Here is a 22,893-nt window from a genome sequence, read left to right as displayed (position 1 = left end):
ATTATTTTAAGTAGCGTTTTTTTTACATTAAAAAAACCTGGCATTTTAACAGGGTTGTGTAAAATTTTTATATCCACTCTATAACAATAATATAATTTTGAAGGATAAAAAGTAAATGTAATGAAAACCAAAAACAATCCAAACAGTTTCCAGTGTTGATGAGACATTTGATTGACTTCTAGTCATTTCAGCCATCATCGTTTTATTTGTATAGTGCTAACACATTCTTTGAAGCTGGACACAGACTTTACTTACATGAGTCCCTGCCACAGAAGAGCTTACAATCTAATGTCCCTAGGAAAAGCACAAAAGAAACACAAAAACAATGACACACATTGGGAACAATAACATGGGGCAACATTCATTTGTATTAATTTATTTCCTACAGAGCGTTCATCCATCAAGTCGCCATGGCTTGAGACCCAGCCGAAGGCTGTGTAATAATAATAATAAAAAATAATAATAATATTAATTCACTACACTGACAAATACGTATGGTGTCATCTTTCACACCTACCTAACATTTCTTCTGTCATTCCAAAATATATCAACTAAGGGGCTAAATCTCCATCTTATCATTCTACAATGAACCAATGACATCACTGGGTTCCTGCCTCGTCATACATTAGGTATTCACTATAGGAGAACTCTTAGATTATACTGTACATGGCACCACTCAATGGCCATGCCATATAAAAATATGAGTAATTCTGTATTCCAGGAAATAAATTTTCAGGAACTAGAAGCAAGGGATATTGAGCGCTCGGCTAACCAAAGCTTTTATGTTATAATGCAGTAAAATAGAATACACTTTGCTAGCGTACATATTCTGTAGACATAATAATAAAGAATATACATCTGGTTCCAATCACATATATGTTGGAGGCCCCAGTTTATAGCTTCTATCATAAATAACTCTAGAACTGACAGATAATCCTCCAAACGATGGACACCAAAAAATAACCCTTACAAACTGAATTCTTGGGTGCCCTTTGGGGAGTATATCTGACACCATGGCTTCAGTTATGGTGCATAAAACAAAATCTATAACAAATCATATGAATGTGAAAGCCATAAACAGTATGCAATATACTGATATGCAACAAGTATAAAAATAAGAGTGCCTTTTATTTTTTGGGGGGACAATTTCAAAACCTATTTTTGCTACATTTTGCTGCCTAAGGGTAACAGAGCGCTTAATCATCTCTAAATCACGATTTTTAGATACTCAAATTTCTGATTACCAATATACAGTGAGGTCTATTTTTACCCCTTTTGCGAATTTCCTCTTTAAATCCGTCATTCAGACTTTACTTACATATATTTCTCCAAGAAATTGTTTTTCTTCTTCATTATCTCCATCTTAACCCTCATCGAAGTTCAGAAATACATACGTTTTCTTTCCTCTATTCCTGAAACTTGCTTCCCCTTTCACATCTTATTCTGTTTTTTCACGCTAGACAATGTTAAAACCAAAGCCTGGTCTATTATGACATAAAATACCCATCATGCTAGATAATTATTCAATGTTATCGAAGCTAATATTGGGCAAATGTTCTAGTATCCAACCATCTTGCCCATCAATTATAATGAGAGAACAGCAAGGTAATCACTGATTAGTATGGTCAATGTAATATGAACATGATTTATTGAATATGGACACATAAAATAATCATTTTATTACGTGGAAAGATATTGAGCCTTACAATAGGTAGCCAGTTCCTATTCTGTTGAGATCACTTGCCATTTCATTATCATCATCGGCAAGGATTAGCATACAGGCTTACACTTGTATTATATAGCTGATAGCTTAGTTTACGCTATTTGCAGTAGGTGATGATTACTGCTTTCCTCCTTCCCCCCTGCTCTATGACCTCTGCACATGTCTAAGAACATGCTTACAACATACGACCGTAGACTGCGGTAGTAGACAAGGTTCTGAAACTGATGTTCACGGTAGCAGTTGAAGTCAGATGGTTGTCCCCAAAGCTTTGTACAAAAAAAAACAGAACAAAAATACAAAAATAGACTAGACTAGAAAATATAAAATAAAACTAAATAAAAAATAAATAAATTAATATGTTTCTGTTTGATTTGTTAATTAGAATAAAAATATAGGTGATAAGTTCCTTCATGTGGATTATTATTGAATATGTTAGCGCAAAAATATGACTATCAATTGTATGGTAATCCTATATCACCATGGCTACAAAGGAGCCTTTGACCAAAGACATGGAATGATTTATTTTTGTTTGCTGGATTATGTTGTCTATCATTTTCATCAAATAACAGTATGGGCCAGTACGGCTCACTATATAATGTTTCCAGGGCAGAGTGAGACTGCTCTAGAATTGTATAACAGATATTATTCATCCCATTGTAGTATTCACTAATGGCTTTAAAGAGAAGTCATCATCAGGAAATTACCTATTGTTCAAGTCATGTTTTTGTGTTGTATTTATTTAAAAAAAATAACTTATATCATAATATCTTAAAATTCTATTATAATACAAAATTAGTAATCTAATCTTGCAGTTTTCATACTAGCCATTTGCGGCTTTTTTTAGACTCATACTTCCTGTCTTTTCAGGAAGACTTTTCAGCAACACTCCATATCATCAGAGGCAGGATTACAATGACAGGAAACACCTCTACACTCAGCTGATAACACCGGATTCACCAAGCACTATGGGTGCGGCCAACCTTTGAACATGCTCACTAGACACTTCAATACAAAAGATACGGTCCAAATCTGCTCATTGCGACTATGTACATGTGGATTTCCTGAAAAAGGAAGTATGAGTCTATAAAAGCCCCAGTGACCAGTGTGAAAATTGAAAGATTTCTATTTTTAATACAGATTGTGATATGATGGGGGAAAAATCATCAAAAAATGTATAGGGTTTGTCCCAAGTACAATTTAATTAACAGATCTTAGAATAAAAATAAGTTCCACAATTGGATGTATAAAAAAATGTTCCTGTGCTGAGATAATCTTATAAATGTCCCCTGCTGTGTACTGTGTAATGACTGTGTCTGACCGTACAGGAACATGATCTGATCATACCACAGCTCCTGGGCAGGGGAGCAAGCAAAAGAGAGGATACAGACATTACAGCTGGGGATAGCAGCTAATTCTTTCTGTGAGGTAAAACAAGTTTTTAAACAGGAAGTGAAATGTTTTTCCTCACAGTAACCAGTAGCTCGATCTCATGCTGTCCTGTCTGTATATTCTTTTTCTTTCTCCTCTACCCAGGAACTGAGGAATATCCGACCATGTTCCTGTACGGTCAGACACGGCCATTACACAGAACACAGCAGGGGCACATTTATAAGATTATCTCAGCACAGGCACATTTTTTTAACACATTCAATTATTAAACTTACATTTATTGCAAATTCTATCTATTAATATGTACTCTATTCTTGGGATAACCCATGTAACACAAAAACTTGATTTTAAACAATCATTTTCTGATACATTCCTTTTAAGCAGTGGTTCACATCTGAAACCCACTTCTCAAATGCAGCTAGGGGTGGGGGTCTATAAGTGGACCCTCGGGTACCTTTCCTTTAGACACGGCCTGAGCATATAATGACTCAATCTGCTCTTACATTTTCTTCATAAAAAAAACAAGACGACCAACTGGGTCATCCACACATGGATATTTAAAAAACTGTCACACATAGAAATTTGCCGCACTAGAAATTGGCAAAAAAACAAACACAGGCACAAGTATGAAATATTCTACAAATACTTCTGAAACATACAATATTCTTAGACTCTACATTAAATTCTCTAAGCGTTCCCCTTCATATTGAACTGTTATTTTAAAATGTCCCCACAGGGGACCTAGGTTTATAGTGGATGCTTGGTTTGGAGAGTATTCCGAAACCCAAATAAAAAGCAAAAAAAGTCACGCACCTATTAATATTTCTGTAGAAACTACTATAAAATACAGTGCTGCTATATACACTAGTTTAAAATAAATGGGATAAAAAAATAAACATTACAGAAATTTCTATTAAAAGAGTTTAGTAGAAACAGCAAGATCTAACACCAGAAAAAGATTTTGTAGCACCCAATACTAGAGTATTTGCAATGTTCTCAGATACATACTGACGTATCCTAGAGACAAACAGAACAGGGCAGTACAAGTTATGGAGATTCCTCTTCTTTAAAACGTCACTAAAAAGAATGAAACAATATCACACTAATGCTGCTTCATAGGATTGTAAAAAAAAATCTTCAGGTTGGAAAACAGAATAGGAATAAAGCAGCACATGGAGGAAAGATGTCTACTAACACTTAAAGTGGTTTCCCATAAACAATAGTTATCACATCTAATTAATTAAAAAAGAATGATGGCCCAAAGTCTCCTGTGTGAATGATGTGTTAATGTAGCAGTGGTCGCACATGCTCAGCAACAATCTATAACTCCTATAGAGAGTTAATTGAACCGTGGTTGCACATGCTCCATAACACAGGGGATATTTTGGATCCCCATTTTCAGTTGCAGTCATACATTAAACAACTGTCCTGAGGATAAGTGATGGTATATGTTGTTTGTGGGACAACCCCTTCTCAGAAACTTTACATAGCGGTCAGCCTTTCCTCTTGACACCTTTCCCCCAAATGCATAAAAATTGGTAAATAGGTAAAGGGGAGTAAGCTGCTGCCAGTCACCTTGGCAGAGGCCTAGTCACACATGAGAACAAAAGGACATGAAAACTAATAGCCCAACATTTGCCGTCTAGTGGCAAGTCAGAACACCCCGAAATACATTGGAATACGGTCTACTTCTGCCAAAACTGTCGATTTGTAGAAGAGGGGTTTGATTTTTTCATTCTCTATGTCAAAACAGAAAATCTGCTTGTGTGTAAGTGTGCAAGTTGCCAGAACTAAAGGATGGCTGATTCCAAAATCCATAACTATATAACCAAATATAGCCAAAAATGTGCCCTGTAGAATGGTACACATAAACCAGGTAACACAAATCAAGGCCTAAGGCACAGGTCCCAGCCTTTTGGAGGTGACAACGTGATATAGTTTGGACTTTGCTACATTCTAGTAATATTTTGGTCTTTCTGGTGCCAGTATTGTACAACAGCCGAGGAGCCACATGTAGAGGCCACGAGAGCCACATGTTGCTTCCAAGGTACAAATTTTGGAACTCTGTTCTAAGGAGATGAGGGGGTTTAGTAAGGTGGAAAACTTACCCCAAAAGTTACATTTAGTTATTATATTAGAATGAAAAAATAATTCCAATGGCAACAATAATGATAATTTGGGTCATTCATTTAATTTCTCTCTCTGTTGACCCCATTTCTTTCTTAAAGGGAAGCTGTTATGTCCAGGAACGCTATATATCTGCAGATAAAATTGTAATTTTCAGGTAAATAGTGATTAACTTCTGTACAGCTAACTTATTAAAGCATTGGCTACAGGGAGAAAATTAAGTTTTATTTTCCCTGTAACCGCTCGCTTCCAGTCTTTGGCGCAGTGTAGGGGGCTGTGATCTGCTACTATTTACTTTATAGTGAATCCCCCTGCACATGGATAGACAGCCTGCCCCACAGCTTATGTGCAGAGTAGTGATGAGCAAGCGTACTCGTTACTTGGGTTTTCCTAAGCACGCTCGGGTGGTCTCTGAGTATTTGTTAGTGCTCGGAGATTTAGTTTTCGTGGCTCCAGCTGCATGATTTACGGCTGCTAGCTAGCCTGAATACATGTGGGAATTCCCTAACAAACAGGCAATCCCCACATGTATTAAGCCTGTCTAGTAGCCGTAAATCATGCAGCTGAGGCCACGAAAACTAAATCTCCAAGAACTAACAAATACTCAGAGACCACCCGAGCGTGCTCGGGAAAACCCGAGCAACGAGTGCACTCGCTCATCACTAGTGCAGAGCAGGCGGTCTATCAGTGTGTAGGGGAATGATTGCAGAACACTTTCTGTGCAGTGAGCTGTGACTGATCTCTGCTCTGAGCACCGCCCCAATGACTGGAAGTGAGCAGCTGAAGGGAGAATAAAGCTTTATTTTCTCCATGAAGCCACTGCTCCAGTAAACTGGCTACACAAGATTTAAATGCTTTTTGCCTGCAGATTAGCCGTATATCACCAGATGAATAGCTAATGTGTAAGTAAGAGTGAGGATCATTTTACTACAGTAAGTGCACATGTGTACTTACAGTCCACGTAATACAAGACAAGGTTTAACATTCACCACATATGGCTTATATCAACACACTAGACAGTACACAATCGGCATCAAGTTATAATAATGTTATAACATGTCATTTAAGGTGCCTTTTAAAGGTAGCATCCCACATAGCAGGTTATAAAATACATTCACCATCATAGCAAAAATCCTCCAATGTGATTTCCCTATCAGCTATTTACAAGGATCACCACATTTCATAAAGAAGCAATTCTCCTGGAAAATGGATAGCTACTAGCAATGCAGCTGTTTAGCCTTCCTAACCATTTTTGCGCAACTTCTTTTCCAACCAACGATTTGCAATAAATCCTTGGTGCATAACAGTTTAATAAATATCAGAAATGAAAGCAATCATTTAACCCCTTAGTGACCGGGCTAATTTTTTTTAATCTGACATGTGTCACTTCATGTAGTAATAACTCTGAAATGATTCAATACATACCATTGATTTTGAGACTGTTTTTTCGTGACACATTATACTTTATGATAATGATAAATTTAGGGGGACAGGTTTTGCCTTAATTTATAAAAAATATCAGAAATTTTTCAAAAATTTAAAAAATTGGCAATTTTCAAACTTTGAATGATTATTCCTTTAATCCTGATAGTCATACCGCACAAAATCAATAGTAAGTAACACTTCCATCATGTCTGCCTTAAAATCAGCACCATTTGTAAAATGCTGTTTTATTTTTCATGGAAATTTACCAAATGTATTTTTATAGGGACCTATTCAGTTTTGAAGTGACTTTAGGGGGCCCATATATTGGAAAACCCCTAAAAGTGATACCATTTTAAAAACCGCACCCCTTAACGTATTCAAAATTGCTTTAAGGTTGTTCATTAACCCTTCAGGTGCTTTTCAGAAATTAATGCAAAGTGGCATAACTGAAATGAAAAAAATAATTATAACCACCTAAGTTTTGATAACTTGTAAAAAGGCCACTGTAGCCGGCAGACTCTAAGGTCGTTATTTGGCCATGAACTGCCATGGCAAACATCAAGACCACAGGATCGTGATCTCAGGGTGCCGATAGGGTTAAAGAGGGAGCCTATGCACTCTCTTAACCATTTAGATGCTGTAGTCACTATTGACAGCAGCATTTAAGGGGTTAAATGTCCATGGTCTGTGCCAACAGTAATCGTGGCTGGTGCAGCAAGCTGTCAGCTATAGTGTCCAGCCGACAGCTGCTGGATTGTCACCTGTATGGGGATGCTATTCTCTTATATCTCAGGTCAGTAAAAAGACATATTGGTGGTCAATAAGGGGTTAAAACCCTTTTGTACAAATGCATTAATATAACATAACACAACAAATACACCCAAAATATAACCTATATGGGGTGTGGCCCTCATCTGGGCAATCCCCGGCACCTACAATGTTCCTGCCCAGCTGCACTCCTGGAAACACAGACAACCATACAGGACCATTAGCTCATGTGACGACAATATCTCATACTAAGTAGCTAATACCCTGTAGTTTAGGCAAACTTTCTATATCACCCAAATATTTGGGTACAACGCTTATTTAAGTGGCTCACTTTCTTGCCAAGAGGAGCTGCTCCTTTAAAATGGGACACCGAAATACATTTTACTGCAGTCAACCTGTTCAGCAGCAGAATAATGGCTAAAACACTGATAAAATGTAACACATACATAATAGTAAATAAAAGTACATGAAATAAATACGGCATTTATACCACTTCAGATAACGTGACCTAGATTGTCTTTAGCTATATACATAAAGTGAATAATAAGATCTACATTTCCCTTTGAAAGATATGTTTTTCAATCCTATGTTTTTCTTTTGCTTTAGTTTTTTTTTTTTAACAGATAAAAAGCGTGAATCTAGTTTAAAGGAGCAGGTGGATGTGCAGGACGCTTAGTCTGAACTATTTTTTGTTTTGGTCCCCTCATTTCATCATCTTCTTCCTCGTTTTCACTCTCACACACGTGAACCACTACGCTAGGAGTCGATTCTGTTCCTGCATGTAGTTCATACTTCTCTCCTGAAAATAATTAAAAAAAAACACAAGAGAATTTAAAACAGTGATAGGTAATGATTCACAAACTGTATCACTAAAATTTCAAGAAAACACAGTACCCGGACATACAATCATGGCTGAAAGTTTTGGAACCCTTGAAATTGTTACAGAAAATGAAGTATTTCTCCCAGAAGATTATTGCAATTACATATGTTTTGTTATATACACATCTCAAAAAAATAAAGGGAACACTTAAACAACAGAATATAACTCCAAGTAAATCAAACTTCTGTGAAATCAAACTGTCCACTTAGGAAGCAACACTGTTTGACAATCAATTTCACATGCTGCTGTGCAAATGTAATAGACAGCAGATGGAAATTATTGGCAATTATCAAGACACACTCAATAAAGGAGTGGTTCTACAGGTGGGGACCACAGACCACATCTCAGTACCATTGCTTTCTGGCTGATGTTTTGGTCACTTTTGAATGTTGGTTGTGCTTTCACACTCGTGGTAGCATGAGAGACGGACTCTACAACCCACACAAATGTCTCAGGTAGTGCAGCTCATCCAGGATGGCACATCGATGCGAGCTGTGGCAAGGTTTGCTGTGTCGGTCAGCGTAGAGTCCAGAGGCTGGAGGTGCTACCAGGAGACAGGCCAGTACACCAGGAGATGTGGAGGGGGCCATAGGAGGGCAACAACCCAGCAGCAGGACTGCTACCTCAGCCTTTGTGCAAGGAGGAACAGGAGGAGCACTGCCAGAGCCCTGCAAAATGACCTCCAGCAGGCCACAAATGTGCATGTGTCTGCACAAACGGTTAGAAACTGACTCTATGAGGATGGTCTGAGTGCCCGATGTCCACAGATGGGGGTTGTGCTCACAGCCCAACACCGTGCAGGATGCTTGCCATTTGCCACAGAACACCAGGATTGGCAAATTCGCCACTGGTGCCCTGTGCTCTTCACAGATGAAAGCAGGTTCACATTGAGCGCATGTGACAGACATGACAGAGTCTGGAGATGCCGTGGATAGCGATCTGCTGCCTGCAACATCCTTCAGCATGACCGGTTTGGCAGTGGGTCAGTAATGGTGTGGGGTGGCATTTCTTTGGAGGGACGCAAAGCCCTCCATGTGCTCGCCAGAGGTAGCATGACTGACATTAGGTACCGAGATGAGATCCTCAGACTACTTGTGAGACCATATGCTGGTGCGGTTGGCCCTGGGTTCCTCCTAATGCAGGACAATGCCAGACCTCATGTGGCTGGAGTGTGTCTGCAGTTCCTGCAAGATGAAGGCATTGAAGCTATGGACTGGCCTGCCTGTTTCCCAGACATGAATCTGATTGAACACATCTGGCACATGTCTCGCACCAACCACCAACGTCACGTTGCACTACAGACTGTGCAGGAGTTGGCGGATGCTTTAGTCCAGGTCTGGGAGGAGACCATCCACCGCCTCATCAGGAGCATGCCCAGTCATTGTAGGGAGGTCATACAAGCACATGGAGGCAACACACACACAAATGAACATAATTTCCTTGTCTTGAGGCATTTCCACTGAAGTAGGATCAGCCTGTAATTTGATTTTCCACTTTGATTTTGAGCATCATTCCAAATCCAGACCTCCATGGGATATTCATTTTGATTTACATTGATAAATTTTATGTTTTATTGTTCTCAACACATTCCACTATGTAATAAATAAAGATTTGCAACTGAAATATTTCATTCAGGATGTGGTATTTTAGTGTCCCCTTTATTTTTTTGAGCAGTGTACATGCTTATTTCCTTTGTGTGTATTGGAACAACACAAAAAAACTGAGAAAAAAGGTAAATTGGACATAATTTCACACAAAACTAGACAAAATTGTTGGCACCTTTCTAAAATTTTGGGTGAGCCACTTTGTTTCAGGCATGTGATGTTCGTGGCAAGCAACAGGTATGGGCAATATGAAAACCACTCCTGAAACTAGGTAAAAAGGGGAGAAGTTGACTCAATCTATGCATTGGGTGTCTTTGTGTGCGCCACAATGGGCATGGAGAAGAAAAAGAGTAGAGAACTGTCTGAGGGCTTTTAGAACTAAAATTGTTGAAAAATATCAATATCAACAATCAAACACCAGAACACAGGCAGAGATGCTTACCTGTTCAGGGCCTCCAACAATTGCACTAACCAGGGTGCACCAGGCCCAAGTAGAGATAGCCATCTAGGGCCCAGTCGCACCCTGGAAAAATATACAGTGCACAAAAACATAACAATGTATGCAAGGTATTGGTTGATATTATGGCCACAATATTTAAGCTGCCAACCCACGTCAAGGGTCCTTGTATATTGGCAGTCCTAATCTAAAAAAAACACCATAAGAGGAAAAACCTCCACTATACTAAACAAAAAAACACCAGAACACAGGCAGAGATGCTTACCTGTTCAAGGCCTCCAATTGCACTAACCAGGGTGCACCAAGTAGAGATAGCAAATACACAGGTGCAAATAATACTAATGCAGCCAACCTACAATCAGGAATTGGCCGCTTGGGGCACCCATGCAAAAAATAGTCTGCCTGTGTTCTGGTGTTTTTTTGTTTAGTATAGTGGAGGTTTTTCCTCTTATGGTGTTTTTTTTAGATTAGGACTGCCAATATACAAGGACCCTTGACGTGGGTTGGCAGCTTAAATATTGTGGCCATAATATCAACCAATACCTTGCATACATTGTTATGTTTTTGTGCACTGTATATTTTTCCAGGGTGCGACTGGGCCCTAGATGGCTCTGTACACTGTGGCCTCTGTTCACACGGGATGCATCATGGTTAGCCCGCTAGACATATGGCGTCATTAACCCCTTCATGACCCAGCCTATTTTGGCCTTAATGACCTTGCCGTTTTTTGCAATTCTGACCAGTGTCCCTTTATGAGGTAATAACTCAGGAACGCTTCAACGGATCCTAGCGATTCTGAGACTGTTTTTTCGTGACATATTGGGCTTCATGTTAGTGGTAAATTTAGGTCGATAATTTCTGAGTTTATTTGTGAAAAAAACGGAAATTTGGCAAAAATTTTGAAAATTTCGCAATTTTCACATTTTGAATTTTTATTCTGTTAAACCAGAGAGTTATGTGACACAAAATAGTTAATAAATAACATTTCCCACATGTCTACTTTACATCAGCTCAATTTTGGAAACAATTATTTTTTTTGCTAGGAAGTTATAAGGGTTAAAATTTGACCAGTGATTTCTCATTTTTACAACAAAATTTACAAAACCATTTTTTTTAGGGACCACCTCACATTTGAAGTCAGTTTGAGGGTTCTATATGGCTGAAAATACCCAAAAGTGACACCATTCTAAAAACTGCACCCCTCAAGGTGCTCAAAACCACATTCAAGAAGTTTATTAACCCTTCGGGTGTTTCACAGCAGCAGAAGCAACATGGAAGGAAAAAATGAACATTTAACTTTTTAGTCACAAAAATGATCTTTTAGCGAAATTTTTTTTATTTTCCCAAGGGTAAAAGGAGAAACTGGACCACGAACGTTGTTGTCCAATTTGTCCTGAGTACGCTGATACCTCATATGTGGGGGTAAACCACTGTTTGGGCGCACGGCAGGGCTCGGAAGGGAAGGAGCACCATTTGACTTTTTCAATGAAAAATTGGCTCCAATCTTTAGCGGACACCATGTCGCGTTTGGAGAGCCCCCGTGTGCCTAAACATTGGAGCTCCCCCACAAGTGACCCCATTTTGGAAACTAGACCCCCCAAGGAACTTATCTAGAAGCATAGTGAGCACTTTAAACCCCCAGGTGCTTCACAAATTGATCCGTAAAAATGAAACAGTACTTTTTTTTCACAAAAAAATTATTTTAGCCTCAATTTTTTCATTTTCACATGGGCAACAGGATAAAATGGATCCTAAAATTTGTTGGACAATTTCTCCTGAGTACACCGATACCTCACATGTGGGGGTAAACCACTGTTTGGGCACATGGTAAGGCTCGGAAGGGAAGGAGCGCCATTTGACTTTTTGAATGAAAAATTATCTCCATCGCTAGCAGACACCATGTCACGTTTGGAGAGCCCCTGTGTGCCTAAACATTGGAGCGCTCCCACAAGTGACCCCATTTTGGAAACTAGACCCCCCAAGGAACTTATCTAGAAGCATAGTGAGCACTTTAAACTCTCAGGTGCTTCACAAATTGATCCGTAAAAATGAAAAAGTACTTTTTTTTCACACAAAATTTCTTTTAGCCTTAATTTTTTCATTTTCACATGGGCAACAGGATAAAATGGATCCTAAAATTTGTTGGGCAATTTCTCCTGGGTACGTTGATACCTCATATGTGGGGGTAAACCACTGTTTGGGTGCACGGCAAGGCTCGGAAGGGGAGGCGTGCCATTTGACTTTTTGAATGGAAAATTAGCTCCAATCGTTAGCGGACACCATGTCGCGTTTGGAGAGCCCCTGTGTGCCTAAACATTGGAGCTCCCCTACAAGTTACCCCATTTTGGAAACTAGACCCCCAAAGGAACTTATCTAGATGCATAGTGAGCACTTATAACCCCCAGGTGCTTCACAGAAGTTTATAACGCAGAGCCGTGAAAATAAAAAATAATTTTTCTTTCCCCAAAAATGATTTTTAGCCCAGAATTTTTTATTTTCCCAAGGGTAATAGGAGAAATTGGACCCCAAATGTTGTTGTCCAGTTTGTCCTGAGTACGATGATACCCCATATGTGGGGGTAAACCACTGTTTGGGCGCACGGCAGGGCTCGGAAGGGAAGGCACGCCATTTGGCTTTTTGAATGGAAAATTAGCTCCAATCATTAGCGGACACCATGTCGCGTTTGGAGAGCCCCTGTGTGCCTAAACATTGGAGCTCCCGCACAAGTGACCCCATTTTGGAAACTAGACCTCCCAAGGAACTAATCTAGATGTGTGGTGAGCACTTTGAACCCCCAAGTGCTTCGCAGAGGTTTATAACGCAGATCCGTGAAAATAAAAAATAATTTTTCTTTTCTCAAAAATGATTTTTTAGCCCACAATTTTTTATTTTCCCAAAGGTAACAGGAGAAATTGGACCCCAAAAGTTGTTGTCCAGTTTCTCCTGAGTACGCTGATACCCCATATGTGGGGGTAAACCACTGTTTTGGCACACGTCGGGGTTCGGAAGGGAAGTAGTGACGTTTTGAAATGCAGACTTTGATGGAATGCTCTGCGGGCGTCAGGTTGCGTTTGCAGAGCCCCTGATGTGCCTAAACAGTAGGAACTCCCCACAAGTGACTCCATTTTGGAAACTAGACCCCCAAGGGAACTTATCTAGATGTGTGGTGAGCACTTTGAACCCCCAAGTGCTTCACAGAAGTTTATAACGCAGAGCCGTGAAAATAATAAATGTGTTTCCTTTCCTCAAAAATATTTTTTTAGCCCAGAATTTTTTATTTTTGCAAGGGTAACAGGAGAAATTGGACCCCAAAAGTTGTTGTCCAGTTTCTCCTGAGTACGCTGATACCCCATATGTGGGGGGTAAACCACTGTTTGGGCACATGCCGGGGCTCGGAAGGGAAGTAGTGACGTTTTGGAATGCAGACTTTGATGGAATGGTCTGCGGGCATCATGTTACATTTGCAGAGCCCCTGATATGCCTAAACAGTAGAAACCCCCCACAAGTGACCCCATTTTGGAAACTAGACCCCCAAGGAACTTATCTAAATGTGTGGTGAGCACGTTCAACCCCCAAGTGCTTCACAGAAGTTTACAACGCAGAGCCGTGAAAATAAAAAATCATTTTTCTTTCCTCAAAAAAGATGTTTTAGCAAGCAATTTTTTATTTTCTCAAGGGTGACAGGAGAAATTGGGCCCCAATATTTGTTGCCCAGTTTGTTGTGAGTACAGTGATACCCCATATGTGGGGGTAAACCACTGTTTGGGCGCACGTCAGGGCTCGGAAGGGAAGTAGTGACATTTGAAATGCAGACTTTGATGGAATGGTCTGCGGGCGTCACGTTGCATTTGCAGAGCCCCTGATGTGCCTAAACAGTAGAAACACCCCACAAGTGACCCCATTTTGGAAACTAGACCCCCGAAGGAACTTATCTAGATGTGTGGTGAGCACTTTCAACCCCCAAGTGCTTCACAGAAGTTTATAACGCAGAGCCATGAAAATAAAAAATAATTGTTCTTTCCTCAAAAATTATGTCTTAGCAAGTAATTTTTTATTTTTGCAAGGGTAACAGGAGAAATTGGACCCCAACAGTTGTTGCCCAGTTTGTCCTGAGTACGCTGGTACCCCAAATGTGGGGGTAAACCACTGTTTGGGCGCATGTCGGGGCTTGGAAGGGAGGGAGCACCATTTGACTTTTTGAATGCAAGATTGGCTGGAATCAATGGTGGCGCCATGTTGCGTTTGCAGAGCCCCTGATGTGCCTAAACAGTGGAAACCCCTCAATTCTAACTTCAACACTAACCCCAACACACCCCTAATCCTAATCCCAACTGTAGCCATAACCCTAATCCCAACCCTAACCCCAACACACCCGTAACCCTAATTCCAACCCTAATCCTAACCCTAATCCCAACCCTAACCACAACTGTAACCCCAACACACCCCTAACCCTATCCGTAACCCTAACCACAAGCCTATTCTTAACCCTATTTCCAACCCTAGCCCTAATTCCAACCCTAACCCAAAGGGTATGTGCCCACGTTGCGGATTCGTGTAAGATTTTTCCGCACGATTTTTGAAAAATCTGCAGGTAAAAGGCACTGCGTTTTACCTGCGGATTTACAGCAGATTTCCAGTGTTTTTTTGTGCGGATTTCACCTGCGGATTCCTATTGAGGAACAGGTGTAAAACGCTGCGGAATCCGCACAAAGAATTGACATGCTGCGGAAAATACAACGCAGCGTTTCTGCACGGAATTTTCCGCACCATGGGCACAGCGGATTTGGTTTTCCATAGGTGTACATGGTACTGTAAACCTGATGGAAAACTGCTACGAATTCACAGCGGCCAATCCGCTGCGGATCCGCGGCCAATCCGCTGCGGATCCGCGGCCAATCCGCTGCGGATCCGCGGCCAATCCGCTGCGGATCCGCGGCCAATCCGCTGCGGATCCGCGGCCAATCCGCTGCGGATCCGCGGCCAATCCGCTGCGGATCCGCGGCCAATCTGCTGCGGATCCGCGGCCAATCCGCTGCGGATCCGCAGCCAAATCCGCAAATGCCATAACCCTAACCCTACCCCTAACCCTACCTGTAACCCTAACCCTACCCCTAACCCTACCCGTAACCCTAACCCTAACCCTAGTGGAAAAAGAAAAAAAAAATAAATATATTTTCTTTATTTTATTATTGTCCCTACCTATGGGGTGATAAAGGGGGGGGGGGGTTTATTTATTATTTTTTTTATTTTGATCGCTGTGATAGAACCTGTCACAGCGATCAAAATGTACTTTTAACGAATCTGCCGACTGGCAGATTCGGCGGGCGCACTGAGCATGCGCCCGCCATTTTGGAAGATGGCGGCGCCCAGCGAGGAGGCGGACGGACACCGGGAGCCTCGGTGAGTATAAGGGGGGGGGAGATCGGGGCACGGGGGGGGCGTTGGAGCACAGGGGGGTGGCACAGCAGCACGGGGGGAGCGGGCAGGAGCACGGGGCAGCGGAGCACAGCACCGAGGGGACCGGACCCCATAACGGAGCGGTGGGGGGGCGATCGGTGGGGTGGGGGGGGTTACATTAGTATTTCCAGCCATGGCCGATGATATTGCAGCATCGGCCATGGCTGGATTGTAATATTTCACCAGTTTTTCAGGTGAAATATTACAAATCGCTCTGATTGGCAGTTTCACTTTCAACAGCCAATCAGAGCGATCGTAGCCACGGGGGTGAAGCCACCCCCCCTGGGCTGAAGCACCACTCCCCCTGTCTCTGCAGATCGGGTGAAATCGGAGTTAACCCCTTCACCCGATCTGCAGGGACGCGATCATTCCATGACGCCACATAGGCGTCATGGGTCGGATTGGCACGGGTTTTCATGACGCCTATGTGGCGTCATGGGTCGGGAAGGGGTTAAAAGGCTTTGCACCATATACTTTGCATTCCTGTGTGAACATGCCACATACAGACTATTTTTTGCACGGGTGCTCCAAGCGGCCAATTCCTGATTGTAGGTTGGCTGCATTAGTATTATTTGCACCTGTGTATTTGCTATCTCTACTTGGGCCTGGTGCACCCTGGTTAGTGCAATTGTTGGAGGCCCTAAACAGGTAAGCATCTCTGTCTGTGTTCTGGTGTTTTTTTGTTTAGTATAGTGGAGGTTTTTCCTCTTATGGTGTTTTTTTTCAATATCAACAATCTCAAGGTTACAAGTCCATCTCCAGAGATCTTGATGTTCCTATGTCCACAGTGTGCAACAAAATCAAGAAGTTTACAACCCAGGCCACTGTAGCTAATCTCCCTGGACATGGACGGCAAACAAAAATTGATGAAAGGTAGCAATGCAGGATAGTTCGGATGGTGAATAAGCTCCAATAAAGTTTCAAAGAAATTTAAGCTGTCCAGCAGGCTCAGGGTGCATCAGTGTCAGCGCAAACTATCCATCAACATTTGAATGAAATGAAATGCTATGGTAGGACAGCCAGGAGGACTCCACTGCTGACACAGAGACATAAAAAAGCTAGACTGCAGTTTGCCAAAATGTACTCGAGTAAGCTAAAATCCTTCTGGAAAAGTAAAGTATCGTCTGGACAGATGAGACCAAGATAGAGCTTTTTGGTAAAGCACATCACTCTACTATTTACCAAAAACAGAATGAGGCCATCAAAGAAAAGAACACAGTACCTACAGTCAAATATGGTGGAGCTTCAAAGATGTTTTTGGGTTGTAATGCTGCCTCTGGCACTGGGTGCTTTGACTGTGTGCAAGGCATCATGAAATCTGAAGATTACCAAAGGATTTTGGGTTGCAATGTAGTGCTTAGTGTCAGAAAGCTGGGTTTGCGTCCTAGGTCATGGGTCTTTTAGCAGGACAATAATCCCAAATATACTTCAAGAAGCACCCAGAAATGGATGGAAACAAAGAGCTGGAGAGTTCTGAAGTGGCAAGCAATGAGTCTGGATCTAATTCCCATTGAACACCTGTGGAGAGATCTTAAAATTGTTGTTAGGAGAAGGCACCCTTCAAATATGAGAGACCTGGAGCTGTTTGCAAAAGAAATGTGGTCTGAAATTCCAATTGAGAGGTGTAAGAAGCGACTGATTGCAGTTATTTGTTCCATAGGATGTACAGCCAAATATTAAGTTGAGAGTGCCAATAATTATGTCCAGCTCATATTGGGGGTTCTGTGTGAAATATATGTCCAATTTGCCTTTTTTTTCTCGTTTTTTGGTGTTGTTCCAATCAGGGCCGGACTAACCATCGGGCACTTCTGGCAAATGCCGAAGGGACCGATGCCAGGAGGGGCCGATGCCAGGAGTGGGCCGCTGCCGCTATCAGCGGCGTCAGGGCCGACTCAACTTCCCCCGCATTCAACTATACCGGCGTCTATGACGCCGGTACAGTTGAATGCAATGATGGAGGAGAGAGCGTCCGCTGTCGCTCCCTCTCCCATCATTCCCCGCTCTGCCTCTGACACTGCGGGTGCGCGATGACGTCATATCATCGCGCACCTGCTGTGTGGCCGGGCAGACTGCAGCCACTGAGACCGGAGCCGGGAGCAGCGCGGGGGACGAGGAGAGGTGAGGAGAGTGTTTTTTTTTTATATATATCAGTGAGTGATAACTGGATTTTGGGGCAATTGGGGGGGCTGTATTACATTCTATGGGGGCTGTGCTGTATTGCATTCTATGGGGGCTGTGCTGTATTACATCCTATGGGGGCTGTGCTGTATTACATTCTATGGGGGCTGGCTGTATTACATTCTATGGGGGCTGGCTGTATTACATTCTATGGGGGCTGTGCTGTATTACATTCTATGGGGGGGCTTTATTACATTCTATGGGGCCTGGGCTGTATTACATTCTATGGGGGGCTTTATTCAATTCTACGGGGAGGGCTTTATTACATTCTATGGGGGGCTGTATTACATACCTCCCAACTTTTGAAGACGGGAAAGAGGGACAAAGTTTGCGGCGTGAGAAGCGCGCCACGGCAAATTTTAGGCCACGCCTCTGACCACACCCATTCATAACTAGCCACACCTATATCCACGTCCCAACCACACCCATTTAGCACTGCTGATCACACTGTTTCATAAAGAATAATTATAAACAAAAAAATATGGCCACACAGTGCTCCATACTGTATAATGACCACACATGATGCTCCATACTGTATAATGGCCCCACATGATGCTCCATACTGTATAATGGCCGCACATGATGCTCAATACTGTATAATGGCCGCACATGATGCTCCATACTGTATAATGACTGCACATGATGCTCCATACTGTATAATGGCCGCACATGATGCTCCATACTGTATAATGGCCCCACATGATGCTCCATACTGTATAAAGGCCACACATGATGCTCCATACTGTATAATGGCCCCACATGATGCTCCATACTGTATAATGGCCCCACATGATGCTCCATACTGTATAATGGCCACACATAGCTACTCCTACACACGCAGCTGTGCTCCGTACACACGGCTCCGCTCCGTACACCTCGTACACACACGGCTCCGCTCCGTACACCTCGTACACACACGGCTCCGCTCCGTACACCTCGTACACACACGGCTCCGCTCCGTACACCTCGCACACACACGGCTCCGCACACCTCGCACACACACGGCTTCACTCCGTACACCTCGTACACACACGGCTCCGCTCCGTACACCTCGTACACACACGGCTCCGCTCCGTACACCTCGTACACACACGGCTCCGCTCCGTACACCTCGTACACACACGGCTCCGCTCCGTACACCTCGTACACACACGGCTCCGCTCCGTACACCTCGTACACACACGGCTCCGCTCCGTACACCTCGTACACACACGGCTCCGCTCCGTACACCTCGTACACACACGGCTCCGCTCCGTACACCTCGTACACACACGGCTCCGCTCCGTACACCTCGTACACACACGGCTCCGCTCCGTACACCTCGTACACACACGGCTCCGCTCCGTACACCTCGTACACACACGGCTCCGCTCCGTACACCTCGTACACACACGGCTCCGCTCCGTACACCTCGTACACACGGCTCCGCTCCGTACACCTCGTACACACACGGCTTCGCACACCTCGTACACACACGGCTCCGCTCCGTACACCTCGTACACACACGGCTCCGCTCCGTACACCTCGTACACACACGGCTCCGCTCCGTACACCTCGTACACACACGTGCTCCGCACCATACACCTCATACACACACGGTTCCGCTACATCCACACTGTACACCTCCTGACCCCACACACGGCAGCTTACCTAATCCAGCAGGCAGCATGGCAAGTTGGCAACCAGCAAGCCGAGTCCTGCAATCCACGAGGTCCCGATCATGTGACCCCTGACTCCTCCCCCCTGTGACCTCATCACAGGTCCTGTGGCCACGAAGCAGCCAATATGTGCTGTGCTGTGCTCAGGCAGCTCTGCGGGTGCAGGGAAGAGGCTGACCGCAGTGACCGCCTGATATTGCAGCACACCTCCCAACCACTGCGGGACAACTAATGTCCCGCCCGGGATCGCGGGGCTAACTGTCAAAATCAGGACAGTCCCGCTGTATACGGAACGGTTGTGAGGTATGGTATTATATTCTATGAGGAGTGATTGCATCATACTCTATGAGGGGGCTACATTATATTCTATGGGGAGATGCATTATACTATATGAGGAGGGCTGCATTGTATTCTATGGAGGGGCTACATTATATTCTATGGGGGGCTGCATTATGCTCTATGAGGGGGCTACCATATATATGCAGGGGCTGCATTATACTATATGAGGGGGCTGCATTATATTCTCTGGGGGGTTACATTATACTCAGGGGCTACAATATATTCTGTGGGGTGGCTGCATTATACTCTGGAGTGGCATCATTATACTATATGTGGGCTGCATTATACTGTATGACTATGGGGAATACATTATACTATATGAAGAACTATGGGGTGCATTATACTATGGGAAGTGAATTGTACTACATGGATGACAATGACGGTGCATTATAATATATGGAGCACTATGAGGAGTGTATTATACTATTTGGAGGACTGTGGCAGTACATTATACTATATGGAGGACTGAAGAGTGTATTATACTATATGGAGGACTGAGCAGTGTATTTTAATATATGGAGGACTATGAGGAGTGTATTATACTATATGGAGGACTGAGGAGTGTATTATACTATATGGAGGACTGAGGAGTGTATTATACTATATGAAGGACTGAGGAGTGTATTATACTATATGAAGGACTGAGGAGTGTATTATACCATATGGAGGACTGAGGAGTGTATTATACCATATGGAGGACTGAATTATACTATATGGAGGACTGAGGAGTGTATTATACTATATGGAGGACTGAGGTGCACATTATAATATATGGAGGACTATGGGGAGTATTATACTAAACAAGCAAAATGCTGCCTATTCATCGAGTGATTGGATTGTTTATGTGGGAACAGAAATCCTTGTTCTCAGCAGCACATCGCCATACATGATACTGTATGGGGACAGATTGATCTAATTGTGATTGTTCTGTTCCCTTCATTCTTTCTCAGTTGGTGTAAAGAGGCCAGGAAACAAGCGAACGACTTCAGTATTGTCGATCACACTCGTTTAGCGGCCTGAGATCAGTGCATGTAAATACAACAGAAATGCTTTGCAGGGAGACCAGGCAAGGATGATGACAGTTGTAGTTAGCATCCGGCGCCTGGGAATAGCGCAAACTCTACTGCTTTTCCCAGCCGACAAAGAATTTAATTCTGGTATGTGTAATGATTTTTAGGGTTGATGTCAGCTGCATAATGTCAGCTGCTATCAATCCCTGGTGTAAGTAATGGAGAGGTGTCCATCAGACACCCCCACTACTAGCCCAGACCAGGCGAGACCCAGCGACTCTGAAGAGCGGTGACGGTAGTAACAATACCGCTCTTCACAGTCGCCGAGCTCAGCGCAAGACCTGGAATATCTGAAGAGCGGTGACATTACTGAGTTACTGATGTCACCGCTCTTCAGAGTCACCGGATCTCGTGCTGCGCAGCGGAACCAAAAGTGGCTGTAGGCAAAGTTCATGGAGCATCAGAATGAGGTTCCATAGCCTTTGGTCATCTCATCCCTTCATTATCTACGAGATCCAGTTGTGTAAGTTAAGTAGCGGCTTTTCTTGGTCCTGCAACTAAAAGCAATAAATAGGACTGAGCTGTAATGCTGGATACAGCTGTGATTATATGTTATATAGTCGTGTTACACTCCCCTCACTTCTTGTAACCTACAAGTGTACAAAGATATTATACAGTCACCATGCGACAAGTGGGCCTGTGTAACTTCAAATGCCAGGGCTGAATTTTAGTCCCAGTCCGGCCCTGGTTCCAATACACACAAAGGAAATAAACATATGAATAACTAAACATGTGTACTTGCAATAATTTTCTGGAACAAACTGCAGTTTACTCGCTGTCCTTGTGTCTACCGCTGAGTCACCAGTTCTCTCAGTGTCTGATATTGGCTGAAGTGCTGACGTCACATTGATCGCCAATCAGTGAGTGCAGCTCTGCCTGCATAGATGGAGCATCCTGCTCAGAGCCACTGAGATTAGTGATTAGTATTGGTTGCAGCGCTGACATCATATTAACAACCAATCACTGAGCTCACTTGATGAGGCTGAAGCAGTTACTGTAAACTTTGTTAGAATGAGTAAAACGTTCATAGAGGATTACACAGCCACTCTACAACCATATAGGCTGATTGATAACTCCTCAGTGACCATCCTGCTGCTGAGATCTCACACTGCTTAGTACAAACTACAGCTGACAGTCAGGTTGGGTGGGAGGAGGCTGAATACATTTGGACTCAAGTATCATTCAATATTTAGACTCATAACATGCTCATCTTAGTATCACAATGAGATATCACTAATCAGATCTAACATCTATTGCATTAATTTTGTATTATAATTCTGGTGACAGATCCACTTTAGTTAACAGAATTAGTTCACTCAAAACACACTACAGGCCGGGCAAAACGCAATACAGATATATCAACGATAACCCATCTATTGCTTTAAGATATTTTGTTCTGATTATTACAAGGCAATGCTGAGCCTGTGGCTCACATACTGTATTTGTATAATACCATGTGTAGATCCAACACAAGAATACTGTGGATTGTGGTGGAATCAGGAAACCATCTAATTTGTGTATGGAGGTATCAGGTTATAAGATTATGTCGGAGTGAGAAGGCATGTTCAAGTAAAACACTCAAACCTTGTGATACTTAACCCAGGCACAAGGGGGGACAGCTTCAACAACTCCCACTGAAAGTATGGGCATGTGGGTTGGGAAAAACAGTTGGCGGCCGAATTAGTGCTTGGGTGACCACTATCTAATGTCAATGGACTCTTTAACAATCCGAGTGGATTAGCTGCATGATAACATTTTTATATGTAGCTAATATAAAATTTAAATAACAAATATATGTATAAAAGGATCCTGTCATCT

General features: G+C 42.7%; 1 protein-coding gene across 1 annotated transcript in view; it reads right to left on the bottom strand.

Annotated features, from left to right (window-relative positions):
* Positions 1 to 5,282: 5,282 nt before the first annotated feature.
* RCAN3 (RCAN family member 3) overlaps positions 5,283 to 22,893 on the bottom strand; it is a 29,255-nt gene continuing 11,644 nt past the window's right edge. Inside the window, exon 5 of the mRNA XM_077296129.1 lies at positions 5,283 to 8,231. Coding sequence (XP_077152244.1) covers positions 8,071 to 8,231 — 161 coding nt within the window. The 3' untranslated portion in view covers positions 5,283 to 8,070. The remainder of the gene's footprint in view (positions 8,232 to 22,893) is intronic.

The sequence above is a fragment of the Ranitomeya variabilis genome, chromosome 3 (genome assembly GCF_051348905.1).
Source record: "Ranitomeya variabilis isolate aRanVar5 chromosome 3, aRanVar5.hap1, whole genome shotgun sequence".
NCBI lineage: Eukaryota > Metazoa > Chordata > Amphibia > Anura > Dendrobatidae > Ranitomeya > Ranitomeya variabilis.
The sequence above is the reverse complement of the archived record's forward strand: the minus strand, read 5'-3'. Positions and strand labels throughout refer to the sequence as shown.